A 12,993-nucleotide genomic window follows, 5' to 3' on the forward strand; every position below is an offset into this window, starting at 1 on the left:
CTGTTTGGATCCCAGCCTAAGCGTGCCACGCCTAAGGTGAGGCGTGCCACAGCCCCTTAGGCGTGCGTTTGGTTCTGAACAAAAGTTAGGCTCGCCATAACGTCAAGGGTCGTCCGCCGCTGAAATTTCGCCAAAAAGTGTGGCGCTCGTTTCGCCCGCCACACTCGCCGCGGCGCGCCAACTGAGCCACAAAAATCCCCGCGAACTGATAAAAGTCACCGCTTTCCTGTTCGTCCTCAGTCCAAAAATCCCTCACCCCTTCAGTCTTGACCCCATGGCTGAGAGCCCTTCTCTCTCCCCTTCCAGATCCAGCTGAGGACGACCTTGCCGCCGCACTCGATCTGCTCCTCCCTGGTACGAATCCTCATCACCGCAGCATCTATCTCCTCCACCTCCTCCATCTCCTCCATCTCATCACGTCAGATTCATCTCATACATGCAGATCTGGGCGTCCTTGATTTTCTCAAGAGAAAAATACCAGCTTTCTTCCGTGATTTGTGGGATTTCCCGTTGCTTGTTCCTGCCCTTGTTGCATCCAGACTAGGAACTTCCATCTCATAGTGAAAGGTCAACTATTTGTTAAGAGGAAAGGTAACACCGTAATCCCCCTTTGCAATTGTTGCATGCTTGTACGAGTGAGATTATAAGTTAGTAATTTCTTGTAACTATGTGGTGTTGATGTAAGATTTGACATCTCTCTGTGTTCTTTTCTTAGATATGTATTGTACAATTTATTGTCTGAGTAATATACTGTCCTCTGTATAATTTGCGTTGGATAAAAAATTTATATATAGTTCCACTCACTGATGTCATCTGATTTTTTAATGCTATTATTGTTTCATAGATGGACCAAAGAACATTATGCTTACAGTAGTACATGCATTATTATCACTACTACATGTGGAGGAGAAGATTGCTTGCTGCCATTATTGTGTGTTTAGGGATGTACTGGTACAAGATTAATGTCCGAAAAAGGAAGAGAAAATCTATAACTTATGCTCCCATGTTCGAACGAGATGTTGAAAGGATGTCACGCCTGAACCGTATGTATTATGGAACTGAGGCTAATTGCATAAGTGAGCCGCGCATGCGGAAATTTGTTTTTCACAAATTGTGTGCCAACCTGAGACGTCGTGGTCTACTGGTAGACACATTCCATGTAACTGTGGAGGAGCAAGTTGCCATGTTCATCCATGTTGTGGGTCATAACTGGAAAAATAGATCGATTGGTTTCGAGTTTTATCGATCGGGCGAGACTGTTAGTAGGTACTTCAATGCTGTTTTAGATGCCCTGTGTCTCCTTGCTCGTGATGTCATATGCATCAGAACCATCGAAACACATTCGAAGATAACAAGTAGCTCCAGATTTCACCCTTACTTTGAGGTACATCCAAAATTATTCACAAGTATCTGCAATGTATTTATAGGTTCCATTCAGTCTGTTTGAAACTGGTTCTCTCTTTTCGTAGGGATGCATAGGAGCTCTGGATGGTACTCATATACCGGCATGTGTGCCAATCCACATGCAAGATAGGTTTAGGGGTAGAAAGTCCTTTCCCACACAAAATGTGCTAGCAGCCGTTGATTTTGACCTAAGATTTACATATGTTCTTGCTGGATGGGAGGGATCGGCTCATGATTCTTATGTGCTCCAAGATGCCCTATCACGTCCCAATGGCCTTAAAATACCAGAAGGTGGGATTCTAACCCATGGCTTCAAACTGAAACTTTCTTTAGTTCTTAGCTAATGTGTTAGCATCATCATGATGTAGGTAAATATTTCCTAGCGGATGCGGGATATGCTGCAAGACCCGGTATACTACCCCCATATCGTGGTGTCCGATATCACCTAAAGGAATATAGGGGAAGTAGAGAGCCTGAGAACCCAAGGGAGTTATTCAGCCATCGCCATTCCTCACTTAGAACAACCGTCGAAAGAGCATTTGGTACCTTGAAGAATCGATTTAAAATATTTGCAAGTCAGCCATTCTTCCCTCTAAAAACACAAGTAAAAATTGTGTTTGCTTGTTGTGCGCTCCATAACTGGATCCTAGATGATGGTCCTGATGAGTATGTCTATGATGATGCTACTTGGTACTCGGCCCTTCCACGGAGTAGACGACACCGTCGTGACGTCTACCAGGAGAGCCAGGCATGGGCACACAAAAGGGATGTACTAGCTCAAAAAATGTGGGAGGATAATTTAGCAGCTCAAGATCAAGATGATTAAGAAGTTAGTATGTAAGGCTGATGTTGATGGGTTCAATTTTAGGTTCCATTCAGTCTGTTTGAAACTAGAGTTCTGCCTTATTTCTATGTATCAAACATGAGTGCTATTTTGTTACATTTGGTCATTATGTATGTGATTCATGTGAAACTATGTTGGTTGTACCTCTGTAAACTTATATCACTTATTTTATCTTTAGTAAATTATTGGTTGTTTCATGCTTATTTGCCTCACCTATTATCTTTTAATTAAAATGGCTCACTGTATGAGAAACAACGATGGCCAAGGGAAAGGGGAAGTCTGATGGTGATGGGTGCTCTCGTGAGAGGACTATTTTCTGGGTTGATGATCAGACCAAGTTTATGTTGGATTGGTGCATTTAATACATGAAGGAACAATATGCGGGATTTAGGTTCAGGAAGCATCATCTTTTGAAGTGTGCTGATGCTTTAAATAGAAAATTTGCTATGGGGGTGACACTTGCTCAAGTTGATCGTCACTTCAGGCACTACAAAGAAAATTGGAAGTACATTGCCGCCGCAATTAGCAAGAGTGGCAATGTTTTCGATGATATTAGATGTGTGATAACTATCTCCGAGTCTGAAAAGTCTTGCCTCAATGTACGTATAATTTAGTTTCTTTTTAAAACTTAATATGGCTAATTTAATTAGGATCTTAATGTGTGTGTGCTTGTAATGCAGGATAGAGCAAGGCGCTTGCTTTCTAAGCCCATCAAGTTCTACTATGAGATGCAGGACCTATTCACAGGCACTAGTGCTGATGGTTCTTTGGCCATGGACCAGCATACATGCACAATTGATTCCGATGACTCGGACAATGATGAAGGGTTGTATGATCTCAACTGCTATCCACAGTATGAGGGCCCTCTTGAGGAGGATTCTGACACTTTGCCAACAACACATTGTCCTAAAAGACCTCCAGTACCTGTAGGTGGTGATAATTCAACATCTCGCACTAGCCGAGTTGGTAAGAAGCGCCCAAGAGGTAGCAAGTCACCTACTAAGAAGCCACTAAGAACCAAGAGTCGTTTCATGGAGTCCGCTGAAGAAATCAACTCTACATTGAGGTCACTCCAGCAATCCCTTGCTGCCGCTCCTCCTCCAATGCCCCAAGTTGTTGATCCTTATGCTAGTTTATGGAAGAGGTTGAAGGACCTCCCAATTACCACAGATCAAAGAATTACTGTTGGTGTGCACTTATCTTGCAAGGACAATGAAGGTTTGTGTGGTTGGTTATGCAGTGCAAGTGAAAAAACTTTTGAAACTTGGGTTTGCAAGTTCTTTGCTGACAAAGATCATGTTTATAGCAACATGTGAAGTTATCTAGTTGCTAACTTGTCATGTCTAGAAGTTGGCAACCTGTGAAGTTTAAAAGATGGCAACTTTTGGTATTTAGGAGATGAACTTGTGCTACGGCTACTGCTTTTGGGAAGTAGATCTTTTGATGTGTGGTGAAACACTTTAATGTAACTTGGCCAGAACTTGTGTCATTGCTATGAATGACTATCACTTGACTTTATAATGATGGACGAAACTTGCACGTATCTATCTTATTTTCTATCTTGATTATGAGTTTGCATTTTGAATTATTTTGTACAGATGGGATTAATAGAAAATGCTCCATGTTACTTTTTATGGTTATTATTATTGCGACAAAATCTTCTTACATTTACTGGAGCATGTTGTAGTATGATTGCTTTGCGAGACAAATGGCAAGTAATCTCATCACCGTGGAGTCTAGCAGTAAGGTGATTCTAACCACCTGTGGCAGGAAACCGTGGCAGAAAACCAAACGCAAACCATAACTTTTTGACAAACATTTGTGGAAGCCATCCAAACACACGCCACACAAAATCTGCCACACCTAACCTAAGGCATGGCTACCAACCAAACAGTTTGATTTTGCCACACATTATGGCAAGCCACAGGTGTGGCTAGTAGGAAAAAAGTTATGGTTGCGTTTGGTTTTCTGCCACGGTTTCCTGTCACAGGTGGTTAGAATCACCTTACTGCTAGACTCCACGGTGATGAGATTACTTGCCATTTGTCTCGCAAAGCAATCATACTACAACATGCTCCAGTAAATGTAAGAAGATTTTGTCGCAATAATAATAACCATAAAAAGTAACATGGAGCATTTTCTATTAATCCCATCTGTACAAAATAATTCAAAATGCAAACTCATAATCAAGAAAGAAAATAAGATAGATACGTGCAAGTTTCGTCCATCATTATAAAGTCAAGTGATAGTCATTCATAGCAATAACACAAGTTCTGGCCAAGTTACATTAAAGTGTTCCACCACACATCAAAAGATCTACTTCCCAAAAGCAGTAGCCGTAGCACAAGTTCATCTCCTAAATACCAAAAGTTGCCATCTTCTAAACTTCACAGGTTGCCAACTTCTAGACATGACAAGTTAGCAACTAGATAACTTCACATGTTGCTATAAACATGATCTTTGTCAGCAAAGAACTTGCAAACCCAAGTTTCAAAAGTTTTTTCACTTGCACTGCATAACCAACCACGCAAACCTTCATTGTCCTTGCAAGATAAGTGCACACCAACAGTAATTCTTTGATCTGTGGTAATTGGGAGTTCCTCCAACCTCTTCCATAAACTAGCATAAGGATCAACAACTTGGGGCATTGGAGGAGGAGCGGCAGCAAGGGATTGCTGGAGTGACCTCAATGTAGAGTTGATTTCTTCAGTGGTCTCCACGAAACGACTCTTGGTTCTTGGTGGCTTCTTAGTAGGTGACTTGCTACCTCTTGGGCGCTTCTTACCAACTCGGCTAGTGCTAGATGTTGAATTATCACCACCTACAGGTACTGGAGGTCTTTTAGGACAATGTGTTGTTGGCAAAGTGTCAGAATCCTCCTCAAGAGGGCCCTCATACTGTGGATAGCAGTTGAGATCATACAACCCTTCATCATTGTCCGAGTCATCGGAATCAATTGTGCATGTATGTTGGTCCATGGCCAAAGAACCATCAGCACTAGTGCCTGTGAATAGCTCCTGCATCTCATAGTAGAACTTGATGGGCTTAGAAAGCAAGCGCCTTGCTCTATCCTACATTACAAGCACACACACATTAAGATCCTAATTAAATTATCCATATTAAGTTTTAAAAAGAAACTAAATTATACGTACATTGAGGCAAGACTTTTCAGACTCGAAGATAGTTACCACACATCTAATATCATCGAAAACATTGCCACTCTTGCTAATTGCGGCGGCAATGTACTTCCAATTTTCTTTGTAGTGCCTGAAGTGACGATCAACTTGAGCAAGTGTCACCCCCATAGCAAATTTTCTATTTAAAGCATCAGCACACTTCAAAAGATGATGCTTCCTGAACCTAAATCCCGCATATTGTTCCTTCATGTATTCAATGCACCAATCCAACATAAACTTGGTCTGATCATCAGCCCAGGAAATAGTCCTCTCACGAGAGCACCCATCACCATCAGACTTCCCCTTTCCCTTGGCCATCGCTGTTTCTCATACAGTGAGCCATTTTAATTAAAAGATAATAGGTGAGGCAAATAAGCATGAAACAACCAACAATTTACTAAAGATAAAATAAGTGATATAAGTTTACAGAGGTACAACCAACATAGTTTCACATGAATCACATACATAATGACCAAATGTAACAAAATAGCACTCATGTTTGATACATAGAAATAAGGCAGAACTCTAGTTTCAAACAGACTGAATGGAACCTAAAATTAAACCCATCAACATCAGCCTTACATACTAACTTCTTAATCATCTTGATCTTGAGCTGCTAAATTATCCTCCCACATTTTTTGAGCTAGTACATCCCTTTTGTGTGCCCATGCCTGGCTCTCCTGGTAAACGTCACGACGGTGTCGTCTACTCCGTGGAAGGGCCGAGTACCAAGTAGCATCATCATAGACATACTCATCAGGACCATCATCTAGGATCCAGTTATGGAGCGCACAACAAGCAAACACAATTTTTACTTGTGTTTTTAGAGGGAAGAATGGCTGACTTGCAAATATTTTAAATCGATTCTTCAAGGTACCAAATGCTCTTTCGACGGTTGTTCTAAGTGAGGAATGGCGATGGCTGAATAACTCCCTTGGGTTCTCAGGCTCTCTACTTCCCCTATATTCCTTTAGGTGATATCGGACACCACGATATGGGGGTAGTATACCGGGTCTTGCAGCATATCCCGCATCCGCTAGGAAATATTTACCTACATCATGATGATGCTAACACATTAGCTAAGAACTAAAGAAAGTTTCAGTTTGAAGCCATGAGTTAGAATCCCACCTTCTGGTATTTTAAGGCCATTGGGACGTGATAGGGCATCTTGGAGCACATAAGAATCATGAGCCGATCCCTCCCATCCAGCAAGAACATATGTAAATCTTAGGTCAAAATCAACGGCTGCTAGCACATTTTGTGTGGGAAAGGACTTTCTACCCCTAAACCTATCTTGCATGTGGATTGGCACACATGCCGGTATATGAGTACCATCCAGAGCTCCTATGCATCCCTACGAAAAGAGAGAACCAGTTTCAAACAGACTGAATGGAACCTATAAATACATTGCAGATACTTGTGAATAATTTTGGATGTACCTCAAAGTAAGGGTGAAATCTGGAGCTACTTGTTATCTTCGAATGTGTTTCGATGGTTTTGATGCATATGACATCACGAGCAAGGAGACACAGGGCATCTAAAACAGCATTGAAGTACCTACTAACAGTCTCGCCCGATCGATAAAACTCGAAACCAATCGATCTATTTTTCCAGTTATGACCCACAACATGGATGAACATGGCAACTTGCTCCTCCACAATTACATGGAATGTGTCTACCAGTAGACCACGACGTCTCAGGTTGGCACACAATTTGTGAAAAACAAATTTCCGCATGCGCAGCTCACTTATGCAATTAGCCTCGGTTCCATAATACATACGGTTCAGGCGTGACATCCTTTTAACATCTCGTTCGAACATGGGAGCATAAGTTATAGATTTTCTCTTCCTTTTTCGGACATTAATCTTGTACCAGTACATCCCTAAACACACAATAATGGCAGCAAGCAATCTTCTCCTCCACATGTAGTAGTGATAATAATGCATGTAATACTGTAAGCATAATGTTCTTTGGTCCATCTATGAAACAATAATAGCATTAAAAAATCAGATGACATCGGTGAGTGGAACTATATATAAATTTTTTATCCAGCGCAAATTATACAGAGGACAGTATATTACTCAGACAATAAATTGTACAATACATATCTAAGAAAAGAACACAGAGAGATGTCAAATCTTACATCAACACCACATACTTACAAGAAATTACTAACTTATAATCTCACTCGTACAAGCATGCAACAATTGCAAAGGGGAATTACGGTGTTACCTTTCCTCTTAACAAATAGTTGACCTTTCACTATGAGATGGAAGTTCCTAGTCTGGATGCAACAAGGGCAGGAACAAGCAACGGGAAATCCCACAAATCACGGAAGAAAGCTGGTATTTTTCTCTTGAGAAAATCAAGGACGCCCAGATCTGCATGTATGAGATGAATCTGACGTGATGAGATGGAGGAGATGGAGGAGGTGGAGGAGATAGATGCTGCAGTGATGAGGATTCGTACCAGGGAGGAGCAGATCGAGTGCGGCGGCAAGGTCGTCCTCAGCTGGATCTGGAAGGGGAGAGAGAAGGGCTCTCAGCCATGGGGTCAAGACTGAAGGGGTGGGGGATTTTTGGACTGAGGACGAACAGGGAAGCGATGACTTTTATCAGTTCGCGGGGACTTTTGTGGCTCAGTTTGCGCGCCGCGGCGAGTGTGGCGGACGAAACGAGCGCCACACTTTTTGGCAAAATTTCAGCGACGGACGACCCTTGACGTTGTGGCGAGCCTAACTTTTGTTCAAAACCAAACGCACGCCTAAGGGGCTGTGGCACGCCTCACCTTAGGCGTGGCATGCTTAGGTTGGGATCCAAACAGCCCCTGAGTCTCCAACCAAACAGCCCCAAAGTGATCCAGCAGACCGTCACCAACTGAGGTCAAAGTGTCTTGCATGCGGCAGGCCACTCTTTTCTGTAATTCTATTTTGTGTGATGTTTTCCTTTCCTTCAGCTTGCTTGAACTTGTGTAACTTATCATGGTGTGGACCTTTTCATGTTATCTATCAGTAAAACTTATGGTCGGTTCAGTATCAGTCGTTTAGGCCCCATTTGGTCTGCAGGAATTTTTATAGGTCTGGTTTCTCTCGGAAAAATAATCTATGATGTGTCCGATTTGAAGGAACGTCCTCGCTCATTCCACAGAAAAGTTTACCCATCCTGTACTTTTCACGGGAATGAAAAAATCTACTGCAACCCAATGTTTGGGCCGAAGCCCAATGCAAGGTGTCAGTCGGCCGTATTTAAAAATCCTTGCATGTGAGTGTCAAACGGGCGGCCTGCATGTACAGCTAAACATTTATATTTTCATATAGTTGGAGACAAATGCATTCACTCGCTTTTATCCTCATATTCATTGGGTTTTACTCGTTCACGTGCAGCAAAATTCTACTCCTAATATAAAAGCATTTTTTACACTAAATTAATGTTGGAAATATCGTTTTTACACTAAACCTAAGTTGAAAATGCACTTATATTATGATACGGAGGAACTACGTCCCTGTGTTTCACGTTCCAAGGTTTCCCCTAGTCAGGACTCAGGGGAAGCACATTTCTGTGAAGTTTTCAATTCCCTTGTTTTCTACCCCCTCCGCTCCGAATGGAGCTTAGTTTTTGTTTTTTGTTCATTTTTTTGGATATTTTTTCGTTCAGTAGAACTAGAAATGCAAGAACACCGCTACCACTTTTTCTCTGATTTGAACTACGGTGGCTGCCCAGTTGAAATAGTTACAGTTTTGAATCAATCAAATTGCCGCGCGCCAGATTCAAGCCATTTACTGCCGATTCGTCGAGGGGTTTTCTGGGCGGTGGATAGAGGTGAATCCTAGTTTGACGCCCGTGGAGGCAATGCCCGCAGGGTGAGCCACTTGGGTCGGCCCAGTTCTACCATTTTGTTGCACGCTGGGTTCGTTCACTGTGCCATTTTATATGGCAAATGATAACTAGAAAACTTTCCCTGCATGGGGGGATCCTGTTTGACGCATAGGTTGCTAGTTAGCGACCGCCCTTGCCACTACGCACAGTTTGGGAAATACTTGCGGTTTTTCTCTTTCTTTAGGTTTTTTTCTACTTTTTATTTTTCGTTCTTTTCTTCCTTCTTTCATTTAAGTGTTTTTAGTTCTTTTTTATTTTATTTCTAGTTTTCATTTTATTGTACTTTTGCTTTTGTTAATTTTTATTTTTTGAAACCTTGAACATTTTTAAATCATGAATATGTTTGCACCCGCCAACATTCTTATGAAATCAAGAACATTTTTTCAAATTAGCTACCATTTTCTAAAATTCGTATTTTTCTAAATCATGAATTTTTTCAGTTTGCGATCATTTCTTACAAATTTGAAAACATATAATAAAATTCTGAACATTTTATACGAAACTAGTGAACATGTTTTGAATTGACGAACAATTATTGAAATTCATGAATATTTTTTGAATTGATGAACTTTTTTATAACTCACAAGCATTTTTTTTATTTTGCAAATATTTTTCGAATTCCGAACATGTTTTCAAATTCATGAACACTTTTTGATTACATAAACATTCATTAAAATCATGAGCAGTTTTGAAAAATGATGAACATTTTTAATTTCCCGAAAATTAATTTTTTTAATCATGAACATGTATTTAAATCACAAAAAAATCCACAAATATTTACGATTTCTTGGATATTTTTGTTAAAATTATTTAGAATCCGAATTATTTAAAGAATAAAAATACAATAACAAAAAGCAAAAACAATAAATTTAAAAAGGGTGCCCGCACTTGGCTGACCCAAAACGGGCGCGCTGGGGGCATGGGGTTGCGCATTGGCTCATTCGCCAGCGCCTAGCGCCAGGTCCAGGGAATCCCAACAACCCTTGGATCCAGACCACGTGGTGGCAATTTTTTAAAGAAAATCACAACAATTTTATGCACTACTTGGCAAGTTTCGCTTTTCGATCAGGGAAAGCTTTTGTAAAGTTGCCTTGCGTTGGAATGGCGAAGATCTTCGACAAAGTGTTGGCGCGCCGCCTTGCGCTGGAGTTGCCGCACCTGGTGGGCATTCATCGAAGCGCGTTTGTCAAAGGGCAAGCTCTGCATGATAATTTCATGATGGTTCAGAGCACCGCAAGACAGCTACAAGCACTTCGTCAGCCTGCAATCCTGCTAAAGCTAGACATCTTAAATGCATTTGATGAAGGAAATATGTCATAGAGGCAGTAATAAAGTTGTTATTTATATTTCCTTATATCATGATAAATGTTTATTATTCATGCTAGAATTTTATTAACCGGAAACTTAGTACATGTATGAATACATAAACAAACATAGTGTCTCAAGTATGCCTCTACTTGACTAGCTCGTTAATAAAAGATAGTTAAGTTTCCTAGCCATAAACATGTGTTGTCATTTGATGAACGGGATCATATCATTAGAGAATGATATGATGGACAAGACCCATCTGTTAGCTTAGCACTATGATCGTTTAGTTTATTGCTATTGCTTTCTTCATGACTTATACATGTTCCTATGACTATGAGATTATCCAACTTCCGAATACTGGAGGAACACCTTGTGTGATATCAAACATCACAACGTAACTGGGTGATTATAAAGATGCTCTACAGGTGTCTCCGATGGTGTTTGTTGAATTGGCATAGATCGAGATTAGAATTTATCACTCCGTGTATCGAAAAGGTATCTCTGGGCCCTCTCGGTAATGCACATCACTATGAGCCTTGCAAGCAATGTGACTAATGAGTTAGTCACAGGATGATGCATTACGGAACGAGTAAAGAGACTTGCCGGTAACGAGATTGAACTAGGTATGATGATACTGACGATCGAATCTCGGGCAAGTAGCATACCGTTGACAAAGGGAACAACGCATGTTGTTATGCGGTTTGACCGATAAAGATCTTCTTAGAATATGTGGGAGCCAATATGAGCATCCAGGTTCCGCTATTGGTTATTGATCGAAGATGAGTCTCGGTCATGTCTACATAGTTCTCGAATCCGTAGGGTCCGCACGCTTAACGTTCGATGACCATCGATATTATGAGTTTATGAGTTTTGATGTACTGAAGGTAGTTCGGAGTCTCGGATGAGATCACGGGCATGACGAGGAGTCTCGAAATGGTTGACACATAAGATTGATATATTGGAAGACTATATTCGGACACCAGACTAGTTCCGAGGTGTATTGGGTATTTTTTCGGAGTACCGGGGGGTTACGGAACCCTCCGGTGGGTTATTGGACCTCATGGGCCTATTGGTGGAAGAGAGGAGGCAGGCCAAGGCAGGGCGCGCCCCCCTAGCCCAAACCGAATTGGACTAGGGGGGCCGGACCCCCTTTCCTTCTCTTCTCCCTCACCTTCCCCCTGCTCCTTGTTGGAATAGGAAAGGGGGTGCCAAATCCTACTTGGAGTAGGATTGCCCTCCCCCATGGCGCTCCTCCTCCCCTTGGCCGTCCTCCTCCTCCCTCCCCCTTTATATACGTGGGAGGGGGGCACCCCAAAGGCACACCAAAGTTTCTCTTAGTTGTGTGCGGTGCCCCCCTCCATAGAAACACACCTCGGTCATATCGTTGCAGTGCTTAGGCGAAGCCCTGCGCTGGTAAATTCATCATCATCGTCACCACACCGTCGTGCTGACGAAACTCTCCCTCGGCCTCAGCTGGAACAAGAGTTCGAGGGACGTCACTGAACTGAATGTGTGCAGATCGCGGAGGTGTCGTGCGTTCAGTACTTGATCGGTTGGGTCGTGAAGACGGTCGACTACATCAACCGCGTTACTTAACGCTTCCGCTTTCGGTCTACGAGGGTACGTAGACACACTCTCCCATCTCGTTGCTATGCATCTCCTAGATAGATCTTGCATGATCGTAGGAAATTTTTTGAAATACCACGTTCCCTAACATTGGCATCTGAGCCAAGTCTATGCGTAGACGTTATATGCACGAGTAGAACACAAAGAGTTGTGGGCGATAATAGCCATACTGCTTACCAACATGTCATACTTTGATTTGGCGGTATTGTTGGATGAAGCGGCCCAGACCGAGATTACATGACCGCGTTCATGAGACTGGTTCTACCGCCGTGATTCACACACAGGTGGATAGTGGGTGTCTGTTTCTCCAGCTTTAGTTGAATCGAGTGTGACTACACCTGGTCCTTGTAGAAGCCTGTATTTACAAGAAAGTGAGTAAGGCAAAGGCATTAGGGATGCCCAGTCCCGAAATGAAAAATTAATTTACTTTATGTTGTCAAATAATAAATTTCTTGGAAAGTGTTGGTATGGAAGGCACCCGTGGATCCGGCTAACCATGGAAAGTGAAAGTAGGGTGGAAAAAAGAATAAACTTTATTTTCTATTTGGGAACCGGCTATGATATATCTATCATGGAAAGTGTTGGAAACTCTAAGTCATTTTCGTTGGTGGGAAGGACACACCTCCCAAAATGTTTTTATCTCTAAGTTTTTCGCTTTGAGCTCTAGACCTCTACAAATCCCTACTTCCCTCTATGAAGGGCATTTCTTTTACTTTATGCAATTTTTATTTTGAATTTGAGTCTCCATCTTCTCTTATAA

The 12,993-nt window shown here is 41.9% G+C and overlaps 2 protein-coding genes and 1 pseudogene across 2 annotated transcripts; 1 reads left to right on the forward strand and 2 right to left on the reverse strand.

Moving 5' to 3' along the window:
• Window positions 1-235: 235 nt before the first annotated feature.
• LOC123092917 (uncharacterized) lies at window positions 236-3,752 on the forward strand. The gene is made up of 5 exons (XM_044514838.1): window positions 236-354; window positions 443-1,384; window positions 1,470-1,695; window positions 1,773-2,847; window positions 2,929-3,752. Exons 4-5 carry the CDS (start codon window positions 2,614-2,616, stop codon window positions 3,562-3,564), a joined length of 870 nt encoding a protein of 289 aa, XP_044370773.1. The 5' UTR covers window positions 236-354; window positions 443-1,384; window positions 1,470-1,695; window positions 1,773-2,613; the 3' UTR covers window positions 3,565-3,752.
• An 840-nt stretch (window positions 3,753-4,592) lies between these two features.
• Window positions 4,593-8,022, reverse strand: LOC123093095 (uncharacterized; annotated as a pseudogene).
• LOC123093027 (uncharacterized) lies at window positions 5,798-7,563 on the reverse strand. The gene is made up of 3 exons (XM_044514935.1): window positions 6,864-7,563; window positions 6,553-6,778; window positions 5,798-6,475 (listed from the first exon to the last, which is right to left on the reverse strand). Exons 1-3 carry the CDS (start codon window positions 7,401-7,403, stop codon window positions 6,018-6,020), a joined length of 1,224 nt encoding a protein of 407 aa, XP_044370870.1. The 5' UTR covers window positions 7,404-7,563; the 3' UTR covers window positions 5,798-6,017.
• Window positions 8,023-12,993: the final 4,971 nt, after the last annotated feature.

This window comes from Triticum aestivum, chromosome 1A (assembly GCF_018294505.1).
Source record: "Triticum aestivum cultivar Chinese Spring chromosome 1A, IWGSC CS RefSeq v2.1, whole genome shotgun sequence".
In the NCBI taxonomy this organism is placed as follows: domain Eukaryota; kingdom Viridiplantae; phylum Streptophyta; class Magnoliopsida; order Poales; family Poaceae; genus Triticum; species Triticum aestivum.

Coding starts and splice junctions, on each gene's coding strand:
- LOC123092917 (XM_044514838.1), top strand. CDS start 2,614: ATGAAGGAACAATATGCGGGATTTAGGTTCAGGAAGCATCATCTTTTG. Junction 2,848..2,928: donor CTGAAAAGTCTTGCCTCAAT/GTACGTATAATT, acceptor CTTGTAATGCAG/GATAGAGCAAGGCGCTTGCT.
- LOC123093027 (XM_044514935.1), bottom strand. CDS start 7,403: ATGGACCAAAGAACATTATGCTTACAGTATTACATGCATTATTATCAC. Junction 6,779..6,863: donor GATTTCACCCTTACTTTGAG/GTACATCCAAAA, acceptor CTCTTTTCGTAG/GGATGCATAGGAGCTCTGGA. Junction 6,476..6,552: donor TGGCCTTAAAATACCAGAAG/GTGGGATTCTAA, acceptor ATCATGATGTAG/GTAAATATTTCCTAGCGGAT.